The following is a 22988-nucleotide window of genomic DNA, read 5'->3' as shown; positions in this document are numbered from 1 at the left end:
ACACTCGCTGACATTGCCAGAGCCGCTTCTCGCACCCACTGCCGGCACCGGCCCCACTTGCACCGTAGCTGTCACTGGAGCCACCACTAGCACCCACTGCTGGTGCCTGGCACCAGTCCCAATCGCTCAGCACCATCAGTGGGTGTGAGCAGCGGTTGCCAGCCCTGATAACCCCTGAGGGCTTCTCCACCTCCCCCTGCTCCTGAGGGGCAATTGGGGCAGCAGCTGCCGCTCGCACCCACTGATGACGCTGGCCCCAATTGCTTTGTGCCTTCAGCGGGTGTGAGTGGGGCCGGCACCGTCAGCACGTTGGAGTGGCTGCAGTGGGAGCAGGGCTTCAGGCAGACAGATGATTGGGGGCTGCAGTGCAAGGGGCTGGGCGGGGGTGCAGAAGATGGGCCGAGGCCAACCCCTGTGCCTACCACAGCCTCGCGGCCCACAGTTCCTTTCAAGGTGCAAGAATTCGTGCACTGGGCCCCTAGTCCTACCTAATAAAAGAGAAATATGCAAATTTACCGTACCTCCGCTACATCCACAAGCCATGCCCACCAGCCAATCAGGAGCAAGTATGCAAATTAACCCAACAAATATGGCGATGGCCACGGAGCTGGAGCAAGCAGGAGGCTTTGGTTGACCCCCGCGATGGAGGAAGCCAAGCTTCCCGCTCGCGCTGGCTGGCCCTGGCCTCTGCTCAAGGCTACAAAGTTGCAATTATAGAAGATAAATGAATCCCAACAAAAATAGCGGCAGCCATGGAGCTGGAGAGAGTAGGAGGCTTGGGTTGCCCCTGGCGATGGAGGAAGCCAAGCTTCCTGCCTGTGCTGGCCGGACCTGGCCTCCACTCAAGGATACAAAGTTTAATTATAGAAGATTAATAAATCCCAGATACCAGGGCCTCCTCTTGGGTTGCCGGGGGGCGTGGCCAGCCTGCAAACCACCACAGGCCCCTTGCCCAGGCCGCCCCACGCCCCAAGGGAACTCCCACCCTGATCCGGGACACCCTTCAGGGCAAACCAGCCGGCCCCCACCCGTGCACCAGGCCTCTAGCCTATCTAATAAAATAATAATATGCAAATTGACCATCACTCCAACACACAAGATGGCTTCCCCCATGTGGTCAAAGATGGCTGCCCCCATGTGGACACAAGATGGCCACCACAAGATAGCCAGCACGGGAGGGCAGTTGGGAAGGATCAGGCCTGCAAGGGAGGGCAGTTGTGGGTGATCAGGCCTGCAGTGGAGGGCAGTTGGGGGGGACCAGGCTGCAGGGGAGGGCAGTTAGGGGTGACCAGGCCTGCTGGGGAGGGCAGTTGGGGGGGACCAGGCCTACAGGGGAGGGCATTTAGGGGTGACCAGGTCTTCAGGGGTGGGCAGTTAGGGGCAATCAGGCTGGCAGGCAGAAGCGGTTAGGGGCAATCAGGAAGGCAGGCAGGTGAGCAGTTGGGAGCCAGCAGTTCTGGATTGTGAGAGGGATGTCCGACTGCCTAGGATCGGGCCAAACGGGCAGTCGGACATTCCTTGAGGGGCCCCAGATTGGAGAGGGTGCAGGCTGGGCTGAGGGACACCCCCCCATGCACGAATTTCGTGCACCAGGACTCTAGTAGAAATATAATGAAAACAAAAGTTGGTTCTTTGAAGAGTTCAATAGAATTTACAAACCTTAAGTTAGACTGTCCATGAAAAAAAACGAGAGAGAGAGAGAGAGAGAGAGAGAGAGAGAGAGCAAGGAGAGAAAAAAAACCCAATTACCAAAATTGGGAAGGAAAACAGAAATTTAGACTCTACAGAAATGTCAAGGGTCATAAGGAAAAATTATGAACAAGTTTATTCTAGCAAAGTAGACAACATAGATGAAATGAAAAAAAATCCTAGAAAGACAAAAATTACCAAAACCAATTTAAAATGAGAGCTATAATTTGAATAAACCTGTAATAAGTCAAGAAATTGAGTTGTTATTGATTTGTTAGCTAAAACTTTCCAACCAAGAGAAGCCCAGACCCACATTGCTTTACTGGTGAAGTATATAAAGATTACAGAAAAAATGAACGCCAGTCCTTCCCAAACTCCTTGAGAAAACTTGGGAAAGCAGATGGTGTGAGGAAAAATGTATAAAGCACTCTCCACAACTCAGTAAGAAGATGGTAAATACAATTAAAAATGGACAAAAGATTTGAGTAGATATTTTCCCAAAGAATGTATACAAATGACTAACAAGTCTGTGAAAATATGTTCAATATCATTAGCCACCAGAGAAATGCAAACCAACCCACATGTGATGACGCACCCACGGCAATGGCTGACGTAGAAAAGTCAGCGGTGTCGCGTCTTGGCAGGGATGGGGAAGGCTGGGACCCTGTGGACTGCTAAGTGGTGGGAATGATAAGTGGTGTAGCCACTTGACAGTGGTTTCATAAAACAGTAAACATAAACTTACCAAATGACCCAGCAATTCCACTCGTAGGAATCTACCCCAAGAGAAAGGAAAGCACGTGTCTACAAAAAGACATCCATGCGGCTGTTCATAGCTGCTGTAGTCATAGTAACGGAAACTGGGAAAACCTAAATATATGGATCCACTGGTGTAGAGGTAAACACAATTTAGTACATTCATCCAAGGAACAACTGCTGATGTGTGCTACAACATGCATGGGTCTCAAAAACATTAAGCTAAGTGAGAGAACTCAAATGCAAAAAATTACATATTATATGATTCTATTTGTTTGAAATGCCCAGAAAAGGTAACTCTGTGGAGACAGAAAGTAGATTAGTAGTTGCTTAGTGCTGAAGGTAGGAATAAGGATTAACTGTAAATTAGAGGGAACTTTGGGGGATGACCGCAGGTCCTAAAACTGTATTGTAGTGATGATTGCACAACTTTATAAGTACACTAAAATGATTGATTTGTACACTTATGATCAGTCAACTTCATGCTAAGTAAATTACACCTCAAGAAAGCTACTTGTTTCTTTTTAGAGCATATGCCCCATCGGGCCTCAAGGACCCACATTGGAGATGGGGGTTGTGGCTGGGCGGCCGGAGGCTGGAGAGCAGCCTGCAAGTTCCTGGGGATGCTGAGATCCCTGTCTGGCCTTTCCACGTTACCACGCAGTGCCAGGGGCTCAGGCCGCTCCCCTCCCCTCCCAGGCCCTCTCCGTCACTTGCCCCGTTCTGAGCTGTTGCTGAGGCTAGAAGTACAGGGTTGGGCATTATCCCAGCCTGCCGGCATTGGGGTTTGGGATTCCTACTAGAGGTCAGGTCTGACCGCAGTCCCTAAATGCTGTCCCCTCGACCAGCTGGTGCCGTCAGCAGGACTGGTTGTGGGCCTGAGTTGAGCTCTCCCCGTGGGCCTGACTTCTGTTGAGCCAGCCCACAGACCTACCTGCCTCTGGAAAGCCTGCCTGTACTCCACTGCACCCCCGAACCCTGAAGGGGGCAGCCCTGCTCCCGCAGACCTGGAAATGGGCTGCGCTGACTTCCATTGTCCGCGTAGATTAGAACCTGGTTAGAACCTCATGCTGATTTGACTAGATGCAGCCCCGGTGCTTGTCATGGTACCTCACTGGTGACAGTCAGGCTGTGCCTCGGTTGTGTGCTCCCATCCCTGTCCGGCCAGCGGCTCCAGATCCTGGCCCCGCCATCTGAGCTGTGGCAGTGGGCAGCGGGGACCCAGGCGTCTCAAGGTTTGATCCAGACAAATGTCCTTCTCGGTCCTCTAACCCCTCCTCCGAAGGAAGAATGGCAGAGAGCACAGGACCAGGGCAAGGTGCCGGGGGAGGGACCCGCAGGAAGGGGCCGCATGCTGGCTGGAGCCTGCAGTCGCTGGTGGGGCCTTGTCAAGTGCCTGGGCCAGAACCCGGAGGCTCTAGAGAATTCCATGGCTTGTTGAGAGAAGTCAACGGAAAGAAAACAAGTCTCATCCTGAGTTTGTGTCACCCATGAAGTCGGAAGTTGCCCTGACCTTCAGGATGGGAAGTGCTTTATCCCACGGCCAAGTGTCCTGGGGCAGAGCCGGCCCAGGCGGACACCGCCTCCCAGAAGCGGCTCTGAGCAGCGGCCAGTGACGTCCTCCGCCGCCCAGCGAAGCAGCTTGAACGCAGTGCACCACGTGCATGCAGCTGTGATGGGCCCCCACCCTCCTCACACGAGTGGGTTCAGATGCCTTCCTTCCTGTAGGTCATGTGCAAGCCAGTTGTTGCGAGAATGGACAAGGGCACGGACGAGGCGGTCCCCAGCTGGGGCATTTCCTGACCCTTAGTTTGACCTCTTCTTCTGGGTTTGAGATGATAAAGTATTTGCTAATGAGAGACATTAAACTATGTTACCCGGGCCGATGGCAGCTATAGCTGAAGTAGGCAAGCCTTCTGCATGCTTCTGGTGCCCACTTTCTCACCCACGTGGGCAGAGACTCCATGTGTTGGGTAAGTCACAGGACAGCTTCTCTGTGCTTTCGAGCTCAGTTTGAAGCATTCTGCCGTCTTTTCTGAACCATCGCATATTTTTAAACATACCCCAACAATCGAAGTATGGGATCTAATTAACAAATGATTCACTCAGGATCTTAGAATGGAAGCAGGCTTACAATTGCAAAAAGAATCCCAAGCTGTGTGCCCTGACGGTGGATGTGTAACGCCCGCTCTGTTGGTGCAGTACTGAGTAACTCACTCCTTCCCTCAAAGGCATCTGCTGTGGTGGTCGAGGCTCTGGGGCCAGCTGCCTGCGCTGAGTCCGGCGCTGCCACTGGTTGCTGTGTGCCTTTGAGCAGTTTGTCAGTGTCTCTGATAAGATGGGACGATGATGCCCTGTCACCGTGGTCGGCAAACTGCGGCTCGCAAGCCACATGCGGCTCTCTGGCCCCTTGAGTGTGGCTCTTCCACACAATACCACGGCCTGGGCGAGTCTATTTTGAAGAAGTGGCGTTAGAAGAAGTTTAAGTTTAAAAAATTTGGCTCTCAAAGGAAATTTCAATCGTTGGACTGTTGATATTTGGCTCTGTTGACTAAGGAGTTTGCCGACCACTGGCCTAGCACATAGCGCTGCTGGGAGGATTAAAGTAGTTAGTGCCTGGTGAATGCTGAGGTCCATGCAGGTGGCTCTGTTATCACTCAGTCAGTACTTATGAGTGAGTCTTCTGCACAGGACGCTTGTAAGGCCGCAGAGCAAGGACGGAATAACACGGCCCAGACCCTTGAGGTCTGTGTCAAATGGGAGACCAGAGAGGCCACGTTATGGCAGCACCTTGGGAGGCCCAGAGCTGTCACGGCGCCCAGAGGAGGTGCTCCTAACGGTTTGGGGTCTGGGGTGACGGGAGGCTTGCTGGAGGAGCTGTGAGCCCAGCATGAAGGATGAGTGTCCCAGGAGAAGAGGTCTGGCGCGGGCAGATGAAGAAGCAGGGAGAAAAGCAGAGCAGGGAAAAGGCCGGGGCTGGAGGGACAGCTCCTGGGAGTTAGGAGCCTGGAGGCGGGCAGAGCCGCAGGCAGGAGAGGCAGGAGGGCGGCAGGGCCGGTGCCCGGGACGGCAGTCTATTAGCAACAGTAACCAAGCCTCACTTTATTCCATCCATGTTTGGGCCACAGTGCCGAGCACGGACATGTACCACCTTCACTTCCCACAAGCCCGTGAGTGGGTGCTGGGCTGGGCCCGTTCGATAGATGAGAACTGACGTGAGAGTGGATGATGCTGAGCTGCCCTCCCAGGGAAGCGTGGGGCAGCCAGGATGCCCGCCCAGGCCACCTGGCCGCAGAGCTGACGGGGTCCCAGGGGCACATGGAAGCTGGGCGCCGTGTAAGCCATCACACACATGAGCCAGGAGGAGGTGCTGCAGGAAGGTGGGCCACGCAAGGAGCAGCGGGAAGGGCGCGGCTGTGGGTGGGCGCAGCTGAGGGTGCGGGTGCGGCTGTAGGTGGGGGTGGGGGGAGGGGAGGGCTGCCACCGCCCTGCATCCCGGACTTTGAAAGCCCAATGGGCTCTGGTCACAGGTGATTTGCTGACACCCCGCCGTGGTTGTGGCTGTTGTTGGGTTGTTTTTCGCCTGCGTGTATGCTGATGGCTTCCCCTCCGTCCACATGCACCGCAGCAGCCAGGTGGCGGGGTGAGGACAGGTCAGCAGACGAGGCGTGTGTCTCCTGGCCCGTCTCCTGCGTCCCTGACATCACTGATGCCGTCTTGTCCCCACCCCACCCCATCCCATCCCAGCTCAACGTTCTTCTTCCCCTGCCCCAAGGGGGCCAGGCAGGGAGGACGGGCCTGTGGGGCCTGGTCGCTCACCTGGTGTAACATAGAGAACAGTCCGCCTGGATTTGCTGTCGGTTTGTGTCACTTCTCTGGGGATGTCTCCCTCCACAAATCAGGCACCAGCTGGCCTTCGTCTCTCCCTCAGGGCTGTCCTGAAGGCTCAGCGAGGTGCACGCTGTGGCTGACGCCCCAGGATGGCACCTGGTGGCTGCACCTTCACGCCGGGCGTGTCAGGGATTTCTCTCTACTGCTGTCAGAGCCTGCAGGGTGCAGAGTCTCTCCCCAGAGAGCCAGTGCAATGCCAACCTGGGGAAACAGCCAGTCCTCCGTCCCGCTTCTAACCTTGGGCTCCGGAGACAGTCAGGAGGGAGAGCTGCGCACCTGAGGCGCGGCCGTGGGTGGCCCAGGGCGGCTTCCATTCCTGGCTCTTCCCCGGGCGGTGCTGTCCGGGTGCTGATGCTCCCCGAGGCGGGGCCTGCCCCCTCGGAGGGGAGGGGAAAGGCGGCGGGTCCATGCACCCCCAGCCTCAGAGTCTTCGTCGCCCTCACTGTTATGTCTAGAGGGTCAGGTTGTGCTGAGCAGGGGGTGGTTCCAGCCACCAAGGCATGAGGCCTCAACCCTGCGGGTCAGGGTAGCTTCTGGGCAGATAACCCCTGCGCTCTGCCTGCCGTTATTCTTCTGACCAGGACACCGCGTGGAGCTGCGGGATGCTAGTGAAGCACCTCCCTGCCGGGCCAGTTAGCACCCAGAGATTTTAAAGTCACACACAAAACCGCCACTGGCAAGGCCTGTGTGCCGAATGCCGAAGCTGGCAGGGGCTGACGGCACAGCTCTAACGCGGAGGCCACGGCAGGCTGTGGACAGGGAGACAACTCGGCAATCCCTCCCAGGGGAGCAGCTTATTGTGATGCTGTTCAAAAGGGTCAGAGGCTGGCCCAGCCTGTGTGGCTCAGTGGTTTGATTCCCGGTCAGGGCACATGCCCCTGTGGTGGGCTCAGTCCCCAGTAGGGGGCGTGCAGGAGGCATCCAGTGATGTTTCTCTCTCATCAGTGTTTCTATCTCACTATCCCGTTCCCTTCCTCTCTCTAAAATAAAAAAGGTCAGAGGCTGGAGGCAGCAGGAAGTACATTGTGACCGCCAAGGTGTGCTGGTCCTTTCTGGGTGCCCCGGCTCAGCTTTGGCTCAGTGCAGAGAGCTGCCTGTCTGGGGCCCGCATTCAAGGACTCAGAGAAGATTCCAGAATAATGATAATAATAATATTATAATAATAATATTGGTAAGATAATAATAGGCGATGGCCATTGAATGTTCACTATGTGTAAGACACATTTCAGGGCGTCACCAGGAATGAGTGGCACCATTCATCCATCTTGAAAGTGAGGTTCTGCCCCTTTAAGCAGCTCCTGGCAAGTGGCATCTGTTGGCCTCATGTATTCCAGTGTCAGGAGGAGCCCTGGAGCCCTCGTGCGATGTCAGGAAATCTGCCTTGTTTGCCTGAGCCTTTGGCCTTGATCAATGGCAGCGGACCTGGGCGGGGACCTGTTATTGTTGGTGCCAGTGAGTTGCCACCATAGTTGCTGAGACCAGCTTTCGTCTGTGGACATTTTGCACTTTCCTGCGCAGGGTTCAAGGTCGTGGGGTAGTGAGCGAGCCGCATGCAGCCTTGGCAAAGGGAGCACCGAGAGCTTGGAAAGGAACTGAAGGGCCCACCCCCCGGGACGAGGGTCAGGGTTCTCGTGTGCGATGTGGAGTGCAGGCAGGAGGGAGGAGGCGTGTGGGCGCTCCTGGAGGTAAAGGGATCAGCTAAACCACTTTCAAGGCCTTTGTGGAGTCGCAGGATCAGGCGGAGAAGGTCCTGGACGCCGGCCTGGACGATGCTGGCTGGACGAGCGCCCACCTCCCTCTGCCCCACTCACGGCTCCCCACGGGCTTTCTGGGACAGTCCTGGCATCCCCAGCGTCCGGTCAGACCCTGCCAATCTCTGCAGCCTGGGACAGGCGCTGTGCCAGGGGTGAGGAGCGCCCCCATCATGCAGCAGCAAGAAGACAGGGCACAGGCCAGGCTGGGGGACCGCCCCCCCCTGCCCCCCCACCCCGAGTGCACAAAATTTGTGCAAGGGGCTCAGCCCTCGCAGCCCCAGCTTTGTCTGGAACGTCATCCAGTCTAATTAGCATATTACGCTTTTATTATTATAGACTAGAGGTGCGGTGCACGAAATTTGTGCACAAGGGAGGGGTCCCTCAGCCTGGCCTGCACCCTCTCACAATCTGGGACCCCTTGGGGGATGTCCGACTACCGGATCCCTGCGGGATCGGGCCTAAACTGGCCATCAGACATCCCTCTTGCAATCCAGGACCACTGGCTCCTAACTGCTCGCCTGCCTGCCTGATCATCCCTATCCACTCACCTGCCTGCCTGATTGCCCCTAACTGCTCACCTGCCTGCCTGATCACCCCTAACCTCTCTGCCTTCCTGCCTGATCACACCTAACCCCTCTGCCTGCCTGCTGGATCACCCCTAACCACTCGCCTGCCTGCCTGATCACCTGTGGCTGGGGCCCAAGACCCAGGGCCCATCTGGCCCGAGAGTGGGCAGCAGGGGAGGGTAGCACGCTCCTGTCCCTGAAATTGTCTGGAAGAAGGGGTGCCAGTGCCCAAATGGAGGCAGGCAAGGGAGGGCCCACCTCGCCCCTAGAGCTCAGGCCCGGGGAGCAGAAAAAGCAAGTGAGACAGCATAAACCGAGCTGCCCTGTGAAAGAAACCAGAGCCCAGCCACAACCCCTTCCTAATTGGAGGCGAGAGGCCTTACGCTGAGCTGCCATGCTGAGTGCAGCCTCCCTCTCCCGGGGTTGTCCTCACTCCCTGGGGGTCGTCCTCACTCCCTTGGGGTCGTCCTCACTCCCTCGGGGTCGCCTGGGCTGCAGCATCTGCTCTCGGAGGGGCCCTTGCCCTCACACATCTAACCGTCACCCCTTTAGTCCAGGGCAATCTCTGGCCTCAGCACAGGAGCTGAGTCATCCCTATCCACATTGTATCTTTTCTTATCAGTACACATTGGAGTCTTCATTCCTCCTACAGCTGCAGGGACTCCAGGTGTGGATTTGTGGAGTCCCCACGTTTCCTCAGCTAGTCCCTTGCTGAGGGACAGTTGGGTTGTTGTCCGTCTGTTGCTGTTACCAACAGGACTGTAATGCATACATACATTTTCATACATGTGCAAGAATAGCCACAGAATAAATTCCTGGAGGTGAAATTGCCAGGTCAAGAAGTAGAAGCCTTGCCCTAGCCGTTTTGGCTCAGCAGACAGAGCATCGGCCTGTGGACTGACGGGTCCTGAGCATATGCCCAGGTTGTGGGCTCGATCCCCATATACTTAAAACAAAACAAAAAACAAAAAAACAAAAAAGAAAGTAGAAGCCTCTGTAACCCTGAGAGTCCACGTTATTCTGACTTGCAAGTGTTTCCCACCAGGAAGGGTTTCACTCGCACCAGTTGTGCTTCTGAGCGCCTGACTCCTACCCCCTGACCAAAACTGCTTTGCCTAAAATTTGATGATTGCTATTCTGATATGTGGAGCAAGGAAGTGCACTACGTTTTCATTTGGGTTCCTTTCATGAGTTTTACTTTTATTTTTTAGAAGTATGTTTTTATTGGTTTCAGAGAGGAAGGGAGAGAGAGAGATTGAAACATCAGTGATGTGAGAGAATCATTGATCGGCTGCCTCTTGCACCCCCCACACTGGGGTAGAGCCCACAACAGGGGCATGTGCCCTGACCAGGAACGGAATGGTGACCTCCTGGTCCATAGGTCGATGCTCAACCACTGAGCCACGCTGGCCAGGCCCTTTCATGAGTTTTAGCATGTTTTCATGTAGGAGCCTTTCCTCTTACCTGTGAAACTATTTACCACCTTCATTCGTTCTGATTATTAGCAGTCGGCCATATTCTTATGGATTTCTCGAAATTCTTTATGTGTTAGGAAGAGAGCCGTCATAGTAACTGTGCCTCCCCAGCTGGGCAATGCGGCCAAAGACCAGAGCTTCTGAGAGGGGCTGCCCTTGGGGTGGCTAGAGCCAATAGGATGCATGTGAAATAGACTGAAGGCCATTCCAGAAAGCCTGTGGACTCCACCCCACGTGTAGCATCAGGAACAGACTTCACGCCAGGACAGTCCGTTCACAGCTTTTGGTTGGCTGCTCACTGACAACGTCACTCAGGGGAAGGCACTTAGCATCCCTCATCTTGCCTTTCTTACATAGAAAACCAAGATGACGCCTTTCCCTGAGTGACGATGTTAGCAGCTCACCAGCCCGTCACTTTGGGTGATCCTGGAAAGGAGCTGACGCTCCGTGATTGAAGACAGCTCGCGGAGTGACCTCACTGAGCCTCCTGAAGGTCAGGTAGCGGCAGCAGGAGCAAGCACGGACAGTGATGGGCCCCTCGGGACTCCCAGGGCCACTCCCAGGGTCCTGCTCACGTGTACAGGATCTGCTGGGGTTTGAGCTTGTGAACCACACAGCTGTGAGCAGGGCGTCGGGAGCTCAGGCAGAAGTTGCCAGGGATGTCTTCATACCCTGCTGGTGATGTAGCCAGGCCAGACTGTGCAGCCAGTGGAACCAGGTGTAAGCCATACAGCTGTATACCCCCAGGCAGGGTCGACAAGCTGGCCCCGGTGTCTCCAGGGACTTTTGAACTTTGAACAACACATTGTCACTAACTAGCTCATCTCATTGTCCCATCTCGGCCCAGGGCCAGGGCAGACCTGCAGACATCCCTGAGATGAGCAGAGCTGGTCCCAGTTCAGTGTAAGGACGGGGTACACTGGGAGCCTGGACACTATTGCTTCCTCCCTTTCCCTGGAACAGACTGCCTTTGCCTTCACCAGGACCCTTTTCTTCTGCAGCTCCGGGGAGACTGTCACCAGCGTGACCAGCTTGGCCCCCTTGCAGCCCAAGAAGGGCAAGAGGCGGAAGGAGAAGGCTGACGTCCCTCCCGAAGTCCCCGCCAAAGGTAGGCGGCGGTGTGCCTTCCCCCAGAAAGCGCCGTGGCTGGTCCGGCAGGGGGCCAGGCGTGTGACGTGCCGTCAGGACAGGGAGAGGAGACGGTGACGGACATGACATCTGTGATCATACGGTCCAGAGAACCCCACCGAGATTCTGGGCACAGCCGAGCCCCATCCCCGGGGTGGGGTGGGGAGGTCCATTGGGCCAGCATGGCTTTAGCTGGGAGCGGGGAGGTTAACATCCACAGACTGACTCCACAGTGGATTTCACTTCCAACTACCAGCCTGCTCTGCACACAGTGGGGAGGGGCAAGGGGGGTCACATCTTCTTGTTCACTCGAGGGAAAGAGGCCCTGTGATGGTTTTAAAGACGTAACCCAGGCAGGTAACTTACTTTGGACTTGTTCTGAGAATAAAAGGAAGGTTAGTCTTTGATTCCAGTTGTGACTTAGAGGAACATAAATGAGGAGGATGGGTATTTCTGGAGGAGAGAAAATAACTGGCCAATTCAAGAGAAGTTCATACTTCAAGGAATTGGAAATGTAGTTGGAAGGACTAGGGTTGCCCGGTGAACCACTTAAAAACGAGGCAAGATACATTTTGTCCCTCAGTTGGGGTCCCAGGGTGTTCTCTAGGGACACTCGGAGCCCTGGGCTGGCGCGGAGCAGTCACCGGGAAGCGGGGAGGCCGAGGGGCATGCGCCTGCGAGGCTTAGGAGTGAGGATGGGGGAGGGGGCAGAGAGCCCTGCCTCGGCGACAGTGAGCTGCTGCGTGTCCCATTCAGTCAGCGCAGAGGGTGCCCTCCCTGAGGAAAGGTGGAAATGACCCGAGAGCCACGTAGTAGAGTCTGGCTTTGAAGTGAGGTGTGTCTGATTTTCAAGGCCAAGGTCAAGCCTCAAATCATCTATAAACTAGTTACATGACCTTGGGGAAGGCCTCAGTTTCTTCCTCAGTTTCCCCCCTCCCTGGTGACCAGTGAGAGCTGCTGTCAGCGTTGGTGTGCAGCTAGGCCTGCAGGGCCGGAACCAGCGCAGCCGTGGCCTGCCCCTCCTTTCTCCCTGACCACCTGACCTCTCTGTAGAGGCAGTGTTTTACGGGACCGGATGAGGGGAGAGATGGACATGTCCAAAGCCTAGAAGGGCCACCCTCTGGTACCCCGATCCTAACCCAGAGTTCTCCACGGGGGTGGGAGGAGTCCAGGAGTCCACAGAGGGCGTCTGTGATGCTCCTGGTGTGTGGGTGTGGAGACCCCGGGAGGAATCACAAGCTGAACGCTGACTTACTCCCACAGCGCCCACCGCCGCCACGCCCCACAAGCTAAAGCTGCTGAAACCACAAAGGAGAGACGCCCTGGTGAGTGACTCAGTGCTGGCTCCTTGTCCCCAAGCCTGGCGCACACTTCAGGCCCAGTGGTCCGCGAGTCCTGGTGCTGTGCCCGGGCGGGGGTGCTGTGCCCGGGCGGGGGTGCTGTGCCCAGGCGGGGGTTGCAGTGCCCAGGCAGGGGCGCTGTGCCCGGTAGGGGGGCCTGTGCCCAGGCGGGGTTGCTGTGCCCCGGCCGGGGCACTATGCCTGCTCACCAGCCCTAGCGCTGCTCCCCTACCTGCCTAGTCCCCTCTCGGCTTCTCTGCAATTCAAATGCAGTTCTTACCATAAGTCAGTGATGGCGAACCTATGACACGCGTGTCAGCACTGACACGCGTAGCCATTTCTGATGACACGCGGCCGCATGCCGAGGATGGAACATTTGCTGCTCCTGAGGATGAAACATTTGCGACTAGAGTCTTGGAGTTAGTTTTTTCCTCAAAGTGACACACTACCCGAGTTATGCTCAGTTTTTTGGCGAAGTTTGACACACCAAGCTCAAAAGGTTGCCCATTACTGCCATAAGTGCTGCTTTTCTCAGGAGAAGGAAAAAGTCACCCTCAGGAATATGTAAGTAGGAAGTGGACCTGCTTGTATAAATGTAGCCGTAACCACAGTGAAGAACTTAAAAGATGGCGTCGCTTATATTTTGAAATAATTTTGGATTACAGAGGAGGTGAGCTAGTGCCGTGTCCGCCCCCCAGCCCGCTCCCCGGTGGGAGCGTCCTCCACAGCCGCAGGCGCCCTCAGAGCTAGGCACTCCCCCAGCTCGTCGCCGTCAGCCACCTCAGATCTGGCCGAGGCCAGCAGTGCCTCATCGCTGTCTCCCAGGACCCGAGCCGGAGAGGCTCTGCACTGGGTCGCCATGCCCCTCGCCTTTTTCAGGAGGCCCTGCCCTGTCCTGTCCGCCCATGGCCTCCAGAGTTCTGAAGAGCAGTAGCCAGTTAGCGCTGCTCAGAATGACCCTTGATTTGTGTTTCTCTGAGCTCCTCTGACTGGAATGGGTTGTAGATTTGGGGAAGAACAGCCCAGAGGAGCATAATGCCACTGCATCTTACTCACGGGGGATGACTCTTCGTCACCCGCTTACCGTGCTGTCTGCAGGCCTCTTCAGTGTCAAGTTACTGTTTTCCTGTTCCGTGGCCTGTTAGAATCCACTCTCCACTCTCGGTCCAGTTCACACTCAAGGGAGGGGAGTTAAGCTCCGCCTCCTGAGGGAGCAGCCGCAAGAATTTATAACCTGTCAAAACCACCACAGTAGTTAATATTCTGTCCTGTCTGGGTAGTTCAGGTCCTGATGCGCAAGGTTTTGGGTTCAGTCCCTGGTCAGGGCACATACAAGACACGACCAATGAATGCATAAATCAGTGGGACAACAAATCGATGTTTCTCTCGCTCTTTCTCTCTCTCTAAAATCAATCAATCAATAAAATTTAAAATAAGTAAATATTTTAGGGGAGATCTGTCAAGGCTATGCAGATATTCTGTTGCCCCTTAAACTTGGCCCACTACCTTTGGCATTCATTGGTGGATGTTGCTATGGTGTGTTAATGGTGATTTGCTATTTTCCTCAATCTGTCCGCATTTACTATTTGAAATTCTTTTGTAAGGAGCAGATGGACCCCTTCCCTCATCTATTTATTCACTCATTTTTTTTATATCAGTGTTGGTGTTGGGTATTTTATGGTCTTTGTTTCTAATCATACTCTTGCTTATTATTGTTCATGGGTTGTGCAGGAGAGAGAGGGAGAGAAACTGGCAAAGCTATTCTGAATTGTGTATGAGCTGCCAAGGGCTAAGCTATTCTTGAAGGAAAAGGACACGGGAGTTAATACCAACTCCAAAGGTTTACATTAAAGCACAGTAATTTAGTATGGTGATAGCACAAAGGTAGGCAAATAGACCAACGGAACAGAATCAAAACTCCAAGCCGATCTACATGTTTGTCCTCACTGATTGATTACAGAAGTGGCATCACAGTGTGGTGTGAGGTAATGGGCCTCTTGGACCATCTAAACCACGGAGATCCAGAGCCCCTACCTCACACCACACACAAGACTAGAGAAGGAGCAGAGACTGAAGGAACAAGGAAAAATAGAGCTTCCTAAAGACAGCATATCTCCCGAACGTCGGGGTAGGCACAGGTTTGTTAGACAAGACATAAAAGAAAAGATGGGAACATTTGGATTATGTTGGAATTTAGAAGGTCTATTCTGATTAAAGCTGTGAATGCAAGAGTGAAAAGACAGGCCAGAGACTGGGCGGGCGTATCTGTCCTCCGAACGTCTGACAAAGGACTGTCTAGAGTACATAACACCAATGAAGCAAGAAGTGACAGCGTCACAAAACACGGGAGAGTCAGAAACGTGTGTCATAAGAAGAGGTGCCCATACCATAATCTCGTGAAAACGATTCGCCTCACTGGCGTCACGGCGACGCAGGCGGAAGGCATGGAGCAGTTCACTGCACCAGGAGGCTAACACGGAATACTTGCATCTTTATGCCTGTTTTTCGCTGAGCCATTTGGAATTAGGAACGATCCAGTTGTATCTGTTTGTCAGATTCTTTTTTATTTACTTTGTTTTAGATTTCAGTAATCTTTGCTTGCTAGTGTCATTGGTCTTAGCACTACTTTGTAAACAACTGTTTAAACTTAGCCTTTACTTTCTGGAGTTCAGTGTCTTCCCCCTCATCTCCATTTGCCTTTACAATTGAGCGATTTGTCTTGAGGGAAATCTAGTTCATAAATGTTCCCGCTATGCTCTGGAAACATGCTAAGTGTGATATGTGCATACTCATTTACATCACATGCTGCTCAAGATAAACGCCCAACTCATACCTGACCCTATGTCATGTAAGCCACATATGTAATTCACATGTTCTAGTGGCAAGAGTAAGAACGTGAAAAGAAGCAGATGAAACCAATTTTAATAATATGGCTTATTTAACCCAATATCTCAAAAATATGATATCTCAAAAATATGATCACTCAAACATATAATCAATATAAAGTTACTAATGAAACATTTGACCGGCTTTTGTGCTCCTAAATCTTCAGAATCCAGTGTGCGTGTTCCACGTGCTGCACCTCAGGGCAGAGCCACGCTTCAGGTGCTGCGGAGCCGCATGTGGCTGGAGGCTGCCGTGTCGGTCAGACACACGGCCCTAGCGGTCTGGACCCCATTACCTCTCGGACATAATTTTACTACCTCCCCCTCCCCCTTCCCCTCCGGCCACACTGGCCTCCCTGCTAGTCCCCAAACACCCAGAGGTCTGCACGGGCCTTTGCAGCCGCTCTCCACTCTTCCTGCCTACCCTCCGCCTGTGGCTATCACTCACCCCCTCGGGTCTCTATTCATACACACCTCAGTGCAGAAGCTTTTGGAGATCCTGCGTAAAACACGCCACCGCTGATGGCTCGCCCCGTCAGAGGCGCCCTCACAAACGTACATTTAGCTGTTCATTGCCTCTCCTACCAGAATGCAAAGTCTGCGCAGGCAGGGAGCATGCCTGTGGCCGGGGCTGGTGCCCACGCCCAGCCAGCGGCCAGCAGGTGGGAGTGTCAGTGACGCTGACGCCAGCTCTGCGCCGTCGGCCCTGCCTTCTGCTTTTGCCCTGCGGACAGTGAGAGGCGGGTGACTTACGGAAGGTCAGCCGCTGTGAGTGGCTGGCAGACTTGAACCTGGGTCCTTCTGAACTGGGACGTAAAGTGTGAACCAGCTCCTTGGAGGGTTTGCCTCTGAGTGAGTCTGGGTCTCTGTGCTCGGCTGATGTCCTCGGTGGCTCAGCCTTGCCCCACCCTTGCTGCTCTGGGCCCGGGTCCCCCTTCTGTTGGAGAAGCTGGCTCACCTGTTTTCCAAAGGCAGCTTTTGGCCCGCAGTGAATTGTGGGCTCAGACAGTGTGTGTGAGTCCACTCGGTTCACATCAAAAACCCTTCGCCAGTTCTGCTCTGCTGACCACACTCATCCCTGAGGGCAGCGGCAGAGGTTTCGCCGGTTCCAGCAGATCTCAGTCACGCAGTCGGCCTTCGGGGCCGGGCTGAACACAAGGAACACCTTTCCTCGTGCCGGTCCTCCCTCTGCCCGCGAGCACCCCGCGGCCCACCCTGAGACGCAGTGTCCCCAAGATGGGCAGGCTGAGCTCACTCGCCTCTCAACTGCGCAGGCCACTGCAGGTCAGTGTGGGCATCCGTGTATCTTTCGGCTCTTTCATTCTTAATTCGGATATTTATCAACCTCAAGAGTGACTGCGCCTTGTAAATGTCTCCACCTTCCATCCTCTCTGAGTCGCCTAAGGACCGGCTGTGTCTATCCAGCTCTCACCCACGGTGACAACAGCAGCAGCTGCTTACTGACGTTCTGCCGCCGTACCTGGGGGTTTGTCCAGAGTGCTTTTTGCATGGCATCATATTTAACCCTCACAGTGAGCCCTGCTCCCGCCTGGATTTGCGTGGGAGGACACACTGTTTAAGGAAAGTGAGTTCCTGCGACTCCCAGGGCAGGACTCCCTCTCCGGGGCCACAGGGCCGCCCGGGGACGGCCCTTTGCGGTGTCCTCAGTCTCGGATGGATCCCTTTCCGCTGTCCACACCAGGGGGTCCGCACCGTCCATTGATCCGTTACATAAACACCAGCTGTACACCTGCCCGTTGGGCACGGGACGCAGCCTCGGCAGTTCGGGCCACTTTTAAACCGTGGCCTCCACAGCATTTTCAGAGCTGGCGCTGGTCCCGACCACAGGTTTCCATGTTGACTTCTTTGTTTGTGTGTTTTCTTAGAGATTTTTCACGGGAAGTAAGTCCTGGGCAGTTCTGTTGCACTTCAGAAAGATTCTTTGTTTTATGGAAGTGCTCCCAATAATAATGTTTTAAATTCCAAACTGTCCCCTGATCATTTAAGATATGAAAAGACTTAACATTTTCTTTACCAACAAGAAGCAAGTGAATTTGGAAACTGGTTTTCAGTTACTACAAAGCACAATCGGGAGGCGCTGACTGGAGGTGCCTCTGTCTGAGCAGCGGTCCAGGCCTCGCCCGCAGGTTTTAGTTAAACTAAGATTTATTTTCCCAGGAGGCAGCATCGACCCGGCTCACGCTGGTCAATATTTACCTCTCGGATCAATACGTCTCGATGCCACCGAGACTAAAGTCAATAGTTACTTGACTCTCGCAGGCTTTGGTGGGTAATTCAGAAAATAGCGTGGAGGCACCTTTTGGGGGGCCTTCGGTGCCAGTTTAGGCGTTTAATTCTGTAATTTTTCATTTTCCCACAATCTCCGTGAAGCAGAGCTTCCTGGAGCGGCCAGGCCTCTGAGCCCAGCAGCCCTTTTCCTGGCGTGATGGTGACACGGGCTCACCCGAGAGGAGAGCCCAACCTGCCCGCTGCCTCCACGGACCCATTCACTGGGCGGGAGAACCCCGTGTACTGAGCACCTACCGTGTGCCAGTTCCTCTGCCAGAGCCTTTATGGCCCCATTTCTCATCTCAAGTGTGCACGTCAGCTCTTGGTGGACCCCGTGTCCAGGCAAACTCGAGGAGCTGGGCCCTTGTGTGTCACCCGCAAAGCCCTACCGAGTGGCAGCGCTGCATACGGTCCAAGGCAGCGCGGGGCTGGTGAGAAGTATGTGCATCAGAGACTGACCGTGGCTGGAAGTTAAAAGACATGAGAGGACTCAAGAAGAAAAAAGAGGCGAGAAAGGCATTTTAAACATTTTATAATCAAGGTATGGAAACCGCCCTCCACATTTTTAACCGAACAGCCAGCACAGGCACCTGCCCCCACAGTTGGCAGCAGGCGCTGAGGCCCGCTGGTCAGCTGGCCTGAGGCACTCAGCGTGTCTGCACCTGTGCAACCGGAGTTCTCATTCCAGTGCCCGTGTTCCTCATCCTCTGGGCCGGGAGCACTTCCACACAATTCAAACGTGCAGTGTTCCTTTCATCGGGTGGGAGGGGCACTTCGGAGACCCCTGGAAGCCTCCTGGGGACGCCTTTCCTCCCCTTGGTGGGTCCCTGCACTATGGCTCCCGGCACCCGTGGCGCTGATTCCCACTGAGTCCCACGTGTCGGGAAAGGCTGTCCCTGCCTCTGGTCTGGGAGAGAGCCGAGAAGGGCCGGCCCTGCTTCATTCGCTCCCTGGGCCGGGCTGGGGGAGAGGCCCCCGGGGAGCAGACCTCAGCTTCCAGCACCAGCAGCCAAGGAGGCATCACTTCCAGAGGCGGGTCAGACACCCGAGCTGACGGAAAGGGGAGAGCTGTCACCTCTGGGCTAAAGGCACTTTGCTGCCCTCCTCGCTGAGGTGGCTCTGCCTGCTCTGGTGTCCTGGCGCCCGCAGCCCTGGGTGCAGGGAGGGCGTCCTGGTGCCCGCAGCCCTGGGTGCAGGGAGGGCGTCCTGGTGCCCTCAGCCCTGGGTGCAGGGAGGGCGTCCTGGCGCCCTCAGCCCTGGGTGCAGGGAGGGCGTCCTGGTGCCCGCAGCCCTGGGGGATGGAGACCGCAGCCCTGGGTGCAGAGAGGGCGTCCTGGTGCCCGCAGCCCTGGGTGCAGGGAGGACGTCCTGGCACCCTCAGCCCTGGGTGCAGAGAGGCTGTGCTCCTGCTGCAGGAGAAGGTGATTCTTGTGAGCAAAGATGGAGACAGAAAGTCAAGAACATCTTGGGCTGTGGTCCCACACGTTTCCCAGGGACCTCCTGCATCCCTGCTCTGTCCATGTCATTCCCCCTTAGGACACTCTCCCGGCTCCTTTCCTTCCAGGAGGAGGCGTGGCTTGCTGTGACGGCAGGGGCACACAGGCCTGCATTGCCTGTCTCCTGCTCTGCCGGGCACCCCATAGGCCTAGGTCCTCTTCCCAGTGGCCCCCCGGCCTCTGTCCTGCCCACCCACAGGGCTGGCAGCTCCCCTGCAAGATTGTTCACTCACCCCCTGCTTTGTGAGGTCTCCTGCCCCTCAGTCCACTTTTCCACAAACCTAGGTTCGCCCGGACATCAGAATTAATAGCTGTGTGGGCCATGCCCTTCTCACCACCAGCCCTCGTGACACGTCTCAGTTAATCTGTTCTCTCTGCTTCCTGGATGCACCGATGCCCTGTCCCTGGAGGCAACATGGCTCCCCGGCCATTGCCCAGCTACCTGCTCTCCTCCGGCCGGTGGCCACTCCCAGGCGGGCAGGCTGCTGCCTTCACCTCGCCAGTGCTGGCGGCTCGGGTTCCTTTCTCCTTGAACACACTGCCTGAGAGCAGCAGCCTGCGCAGCCCATTTTCTCTCCAACCTGGGTCTGCGAGCCAATTCCAAACTGGTTCTGACTGGTTGTGGGACACTCCCCTGGGAGCTGCCACATGCCCCACACTTGCCCTAGCACACTGCACCTCCTCACCGCCCCGCCTGCGGCCCTGCCTCGGGAGCGGCTGTCCTGTCCCGGGTCTAGCTGCCTCCTCCCTCAGCCCCGTTCCTGGGGACCCAGCCTGCCTGTTACGTTCCGGGGTGCCCAGGCTCGACCCTTTCCTCCTGTCGCTGCCCCAGCTGGCTCACACGCTCACCACCTCCCTGTCCACCTGCTGCCAGGGCCTCTCCTGGGCACGCAGCACCTGGCCTCACCGGCATTTCAGCGCTTCCCCCTCCACCTTGACGTGTTCACCCGCCTGACTTGACTTTCTCCTCACGGGAACCATGTGACCCCTACCTTTCTTACACTGCGCAGGCCAGGTGCACTGTAGACCTTAGCAGTACAGACGCAGGAACTGTTCTTTAATTGTGCTGCAATGCACGTAGCCTAAGATTTGCCATCTGTTGTAAGTGGACATCGAGTAGTGTGAAGTACGTTCACGTTGTTGTGCCAACAATCTCCAGAAATCTTCCATCCTGCCGATCTGTGCTCATCCAACTCTCTCCCTCCCCCCGCAGCCTGCAAACCACCCTTCCCCTTCCTTCGCTCTGACCCACCCCTCTCGGTGTCCCACGCGAGTAGCCTCACTCAGTGTTTTTCCGTGACTGGCTTATTTCACTTGGTCTAATGTCGTCAAGGATCACCCATGTTGCAACATGTGTCAGAATTTCCTTTTTTCCAAAGCGGCGGGATACTGCATTGTGTGTCCACGCCTCATTCTGCTTACCCATTCATCTGTCAGTGGATGCTGCCGTGAATACGGATGTGCAAGCCTCTCTGAGTCCCTGCTTTCAATCCTTTTGTATATATACCTAGAAGTGCAATTGCTGAAGTAAAATCATATGGTAATTCTATGTTTAATGTTTTGAGGAAATGAAATGATACTGTTTTCCATAGCAGCTGTACCAGTTTCCATTCCCACCAAGGGAATGTTGGTGTATAAGATTCTGATTTTTCTACAGCCTTTCAAACACTGAGTACTTTGCTTTTTGATAATAGCCACGTGAATGGCTGTGAGGTGGCATCTCACTGTGGTTTTGATTGTTGTTTCCTTGACGATCAGCGGTGCTCTTTTTGTTGTTGAATTGTAGGAGTTCTTTATATATATGCTGGAGGCCCGGTGCATCAAATTCGTGCACTTGGGGGTTGTCCCTTAGCCTGGCCTGCGCCCTCTCGCAGTCCGGGAGCCCTGGGGGGATGTCTGACTGACGGCTTAGTGGGCCTAAGCCATCAGTCAGACATCCTTAGCATTGCCATGGAGGCGGGAGAGGCTCCCACCACTGCTGCTGTGCTTGCCAGCCGTGAGCCCGGCTTCTGGCTGAGCGGTGCTCCCCCTGTGGGAGCACACTGACCATCAGGGGGCAGCTCCTGCGTTGAGTGTCTGCCCCCTGGTGGTCAGTGTGCATCATAGTGACTGGTCTTTCCACCATTCGGTCATTTGCATATTAGCCTTTTAGTATATAGGATATTTGGATATTAATCTCTTATCAGATACATAATTTGCGAGTATTTTCACCATTCTGTTCGTTACTTTTCCCTCTCTTGATTGTGTCCTTTGATGCACGTGTTCCATTTTCATTAGCACTAGTTTTAAAGGCACCAAGGACCTGTCTTCCTCACTCCTGTGTCCCCAGTAGAGAACCTGGAATTCGCGGCGTGTGCACGAAATGAACGGATGAGTGCGGGCAGGTGTCTGAGACTGGAGCTCTAACTCTTCACTGCTCCACGTGGGGTCCGTGGGCCAGCAGCCTGGGAGTCACCCAGACGTTGTAGGTCCCACCCTAGATCCACTGAACTCACATCTGCACCAGCACGCCAAAACGACCCCAGATAAATGCGAGGAACATCAAAGAGCAGACACGTGTGGCTCTGGGTTGGACCCCCTCTGTCGGGTCCCTGCCAGCAGGTCAGTCACTGCAGCTGCCTCCAGACAGGACCTGCTGACCTTGTCGGAAGGGAGTTCAGCCCCAGGGAGCTGTGGGCTTTTCTTATTTAATCAACAAAGAAATGTAAACCTGAGGATCTGCTTCTAAAGGGCACCGTGACTCTGTCATCCTGAGAACCTTTCTGGAGAGTCTGTCCCCTCTTCAGCTGGGCAGCCCTGCCCAGTGGTCAGGGCCTTTCGCAGGTAGAATCCGACCTGCTTGTCTGTTGGGTTTAAAGTCTGCGGCAAACCCGCTGCACAACCAGGGCACGCGGGTGGACGGAACAGAAGCGCACACTACATGATCCTTGAGAGGGAGCCTGCCTGAGAACCAGCCTCCCACCCGCTGGTCAGCGGGGCCGAGGCCCGGGCCCTGCGCAGCGCTGGCCGAGTCAGAAAGGAGCCCCTTCGCCGGGCCGGTTCTCCGGCCGAGAACACACTGCCGGGACAGCGCGCGCCTCTGAGCGGGAGCAGAGAAGGCTTGGAGGCACTCGGCACCCTGAGAGCTCTGGGGAGTTCAGTAATAACCCAAATCCCAGCAACATGGTTCCAGAGGACGCGCCTCAGGTTCGTGAGGGATGTTTATAATAAGCCCGAGGATCCCTCTTGTCGTTCATTTGCTCGATAGAACTGGTTTCAGTTAGATGCGCATGAAAAGGATATATTAACCTGTATAAAATATGTTCATAATCTCGCTTTGAAATTAAAAAGAAGGAAGAAACCCAAACCACATGTGCAATGTATTACCCCGAGTCAAAGCCTGGGGAACAAACCCAAAGCCTCGCCGCGCCGCGCTGGAGCCGTTTCACAGAGATGCCATTCCGCTCTCTCGGCGCCCTGCACGCCGCGGCGTCATGGGCCCTGTGCGTGTGGACTGGAGGGAGGACCCCGGGGAAACGGAAGTCATTGGTTTCCTGGGCTTCTTGCAATCGGAGAGAGTGGGGGCCCTTCCATGAGTGGGATGCGACCCTCAGGGAGAAGGGACCAGGCCTCCCGAAGCGGAAGTGGGAGCGTCTGTGAGGGGCTGTTGGCCCTGACCTAGGCTGGCATTTCCTGGCAGCATGAGGCTACTGTGAGCCCCCCACCCTCCCAACCCTGCC

The 22988-nt window shown here is 55.2% G+C and overlaps 1 protein-coding gene across 2 annotated transcripts in view; it reads left to right on the top strand.

Moving 5' to 3' along the window:
* The window catches only part of VSTM4 (V-set and transmembrane domain containing 4), a 93895-nt gene that overhangs the window by 54988 nt on the left and 15919 nt on the right, over positions 1 to 22988 (top strand). For both annotated transcript variants that reach the window (XM_054728920.1, XM_054728921.1), the window contains exons 6-7: positions 11133 to 11239; positions 12523 to 12584. In XM_054728920.1, the coding sequence (XP_054584895.1) occupies positions 11133 to 11239; positions 12523 to 12584 (169 nt within the window). The remainder of the gene's footprint in view (positions 1 to 11132; positions 11240 to 12522; positions 12585 to 22988) is intronic.

This window comes from Eptesicus fuscus, chromosome 17, assembly GCF_027574615.1.
Source record: "Eptesicus fuscus isolate TK198812 chromosome 17, DD_ASM_mEF_20220401, whole genome shotgun sequence".
Classification (NCBI taxonomy): Eukaryota; Metazoa; Chordata; class Mammalia; order Chiroptera; family Vespertilionidae; genus Eptesicus; species Eptesicus fuscus.
This window is presented reverse-complemented; position numbering and strand designations above follow the sequence as displayed.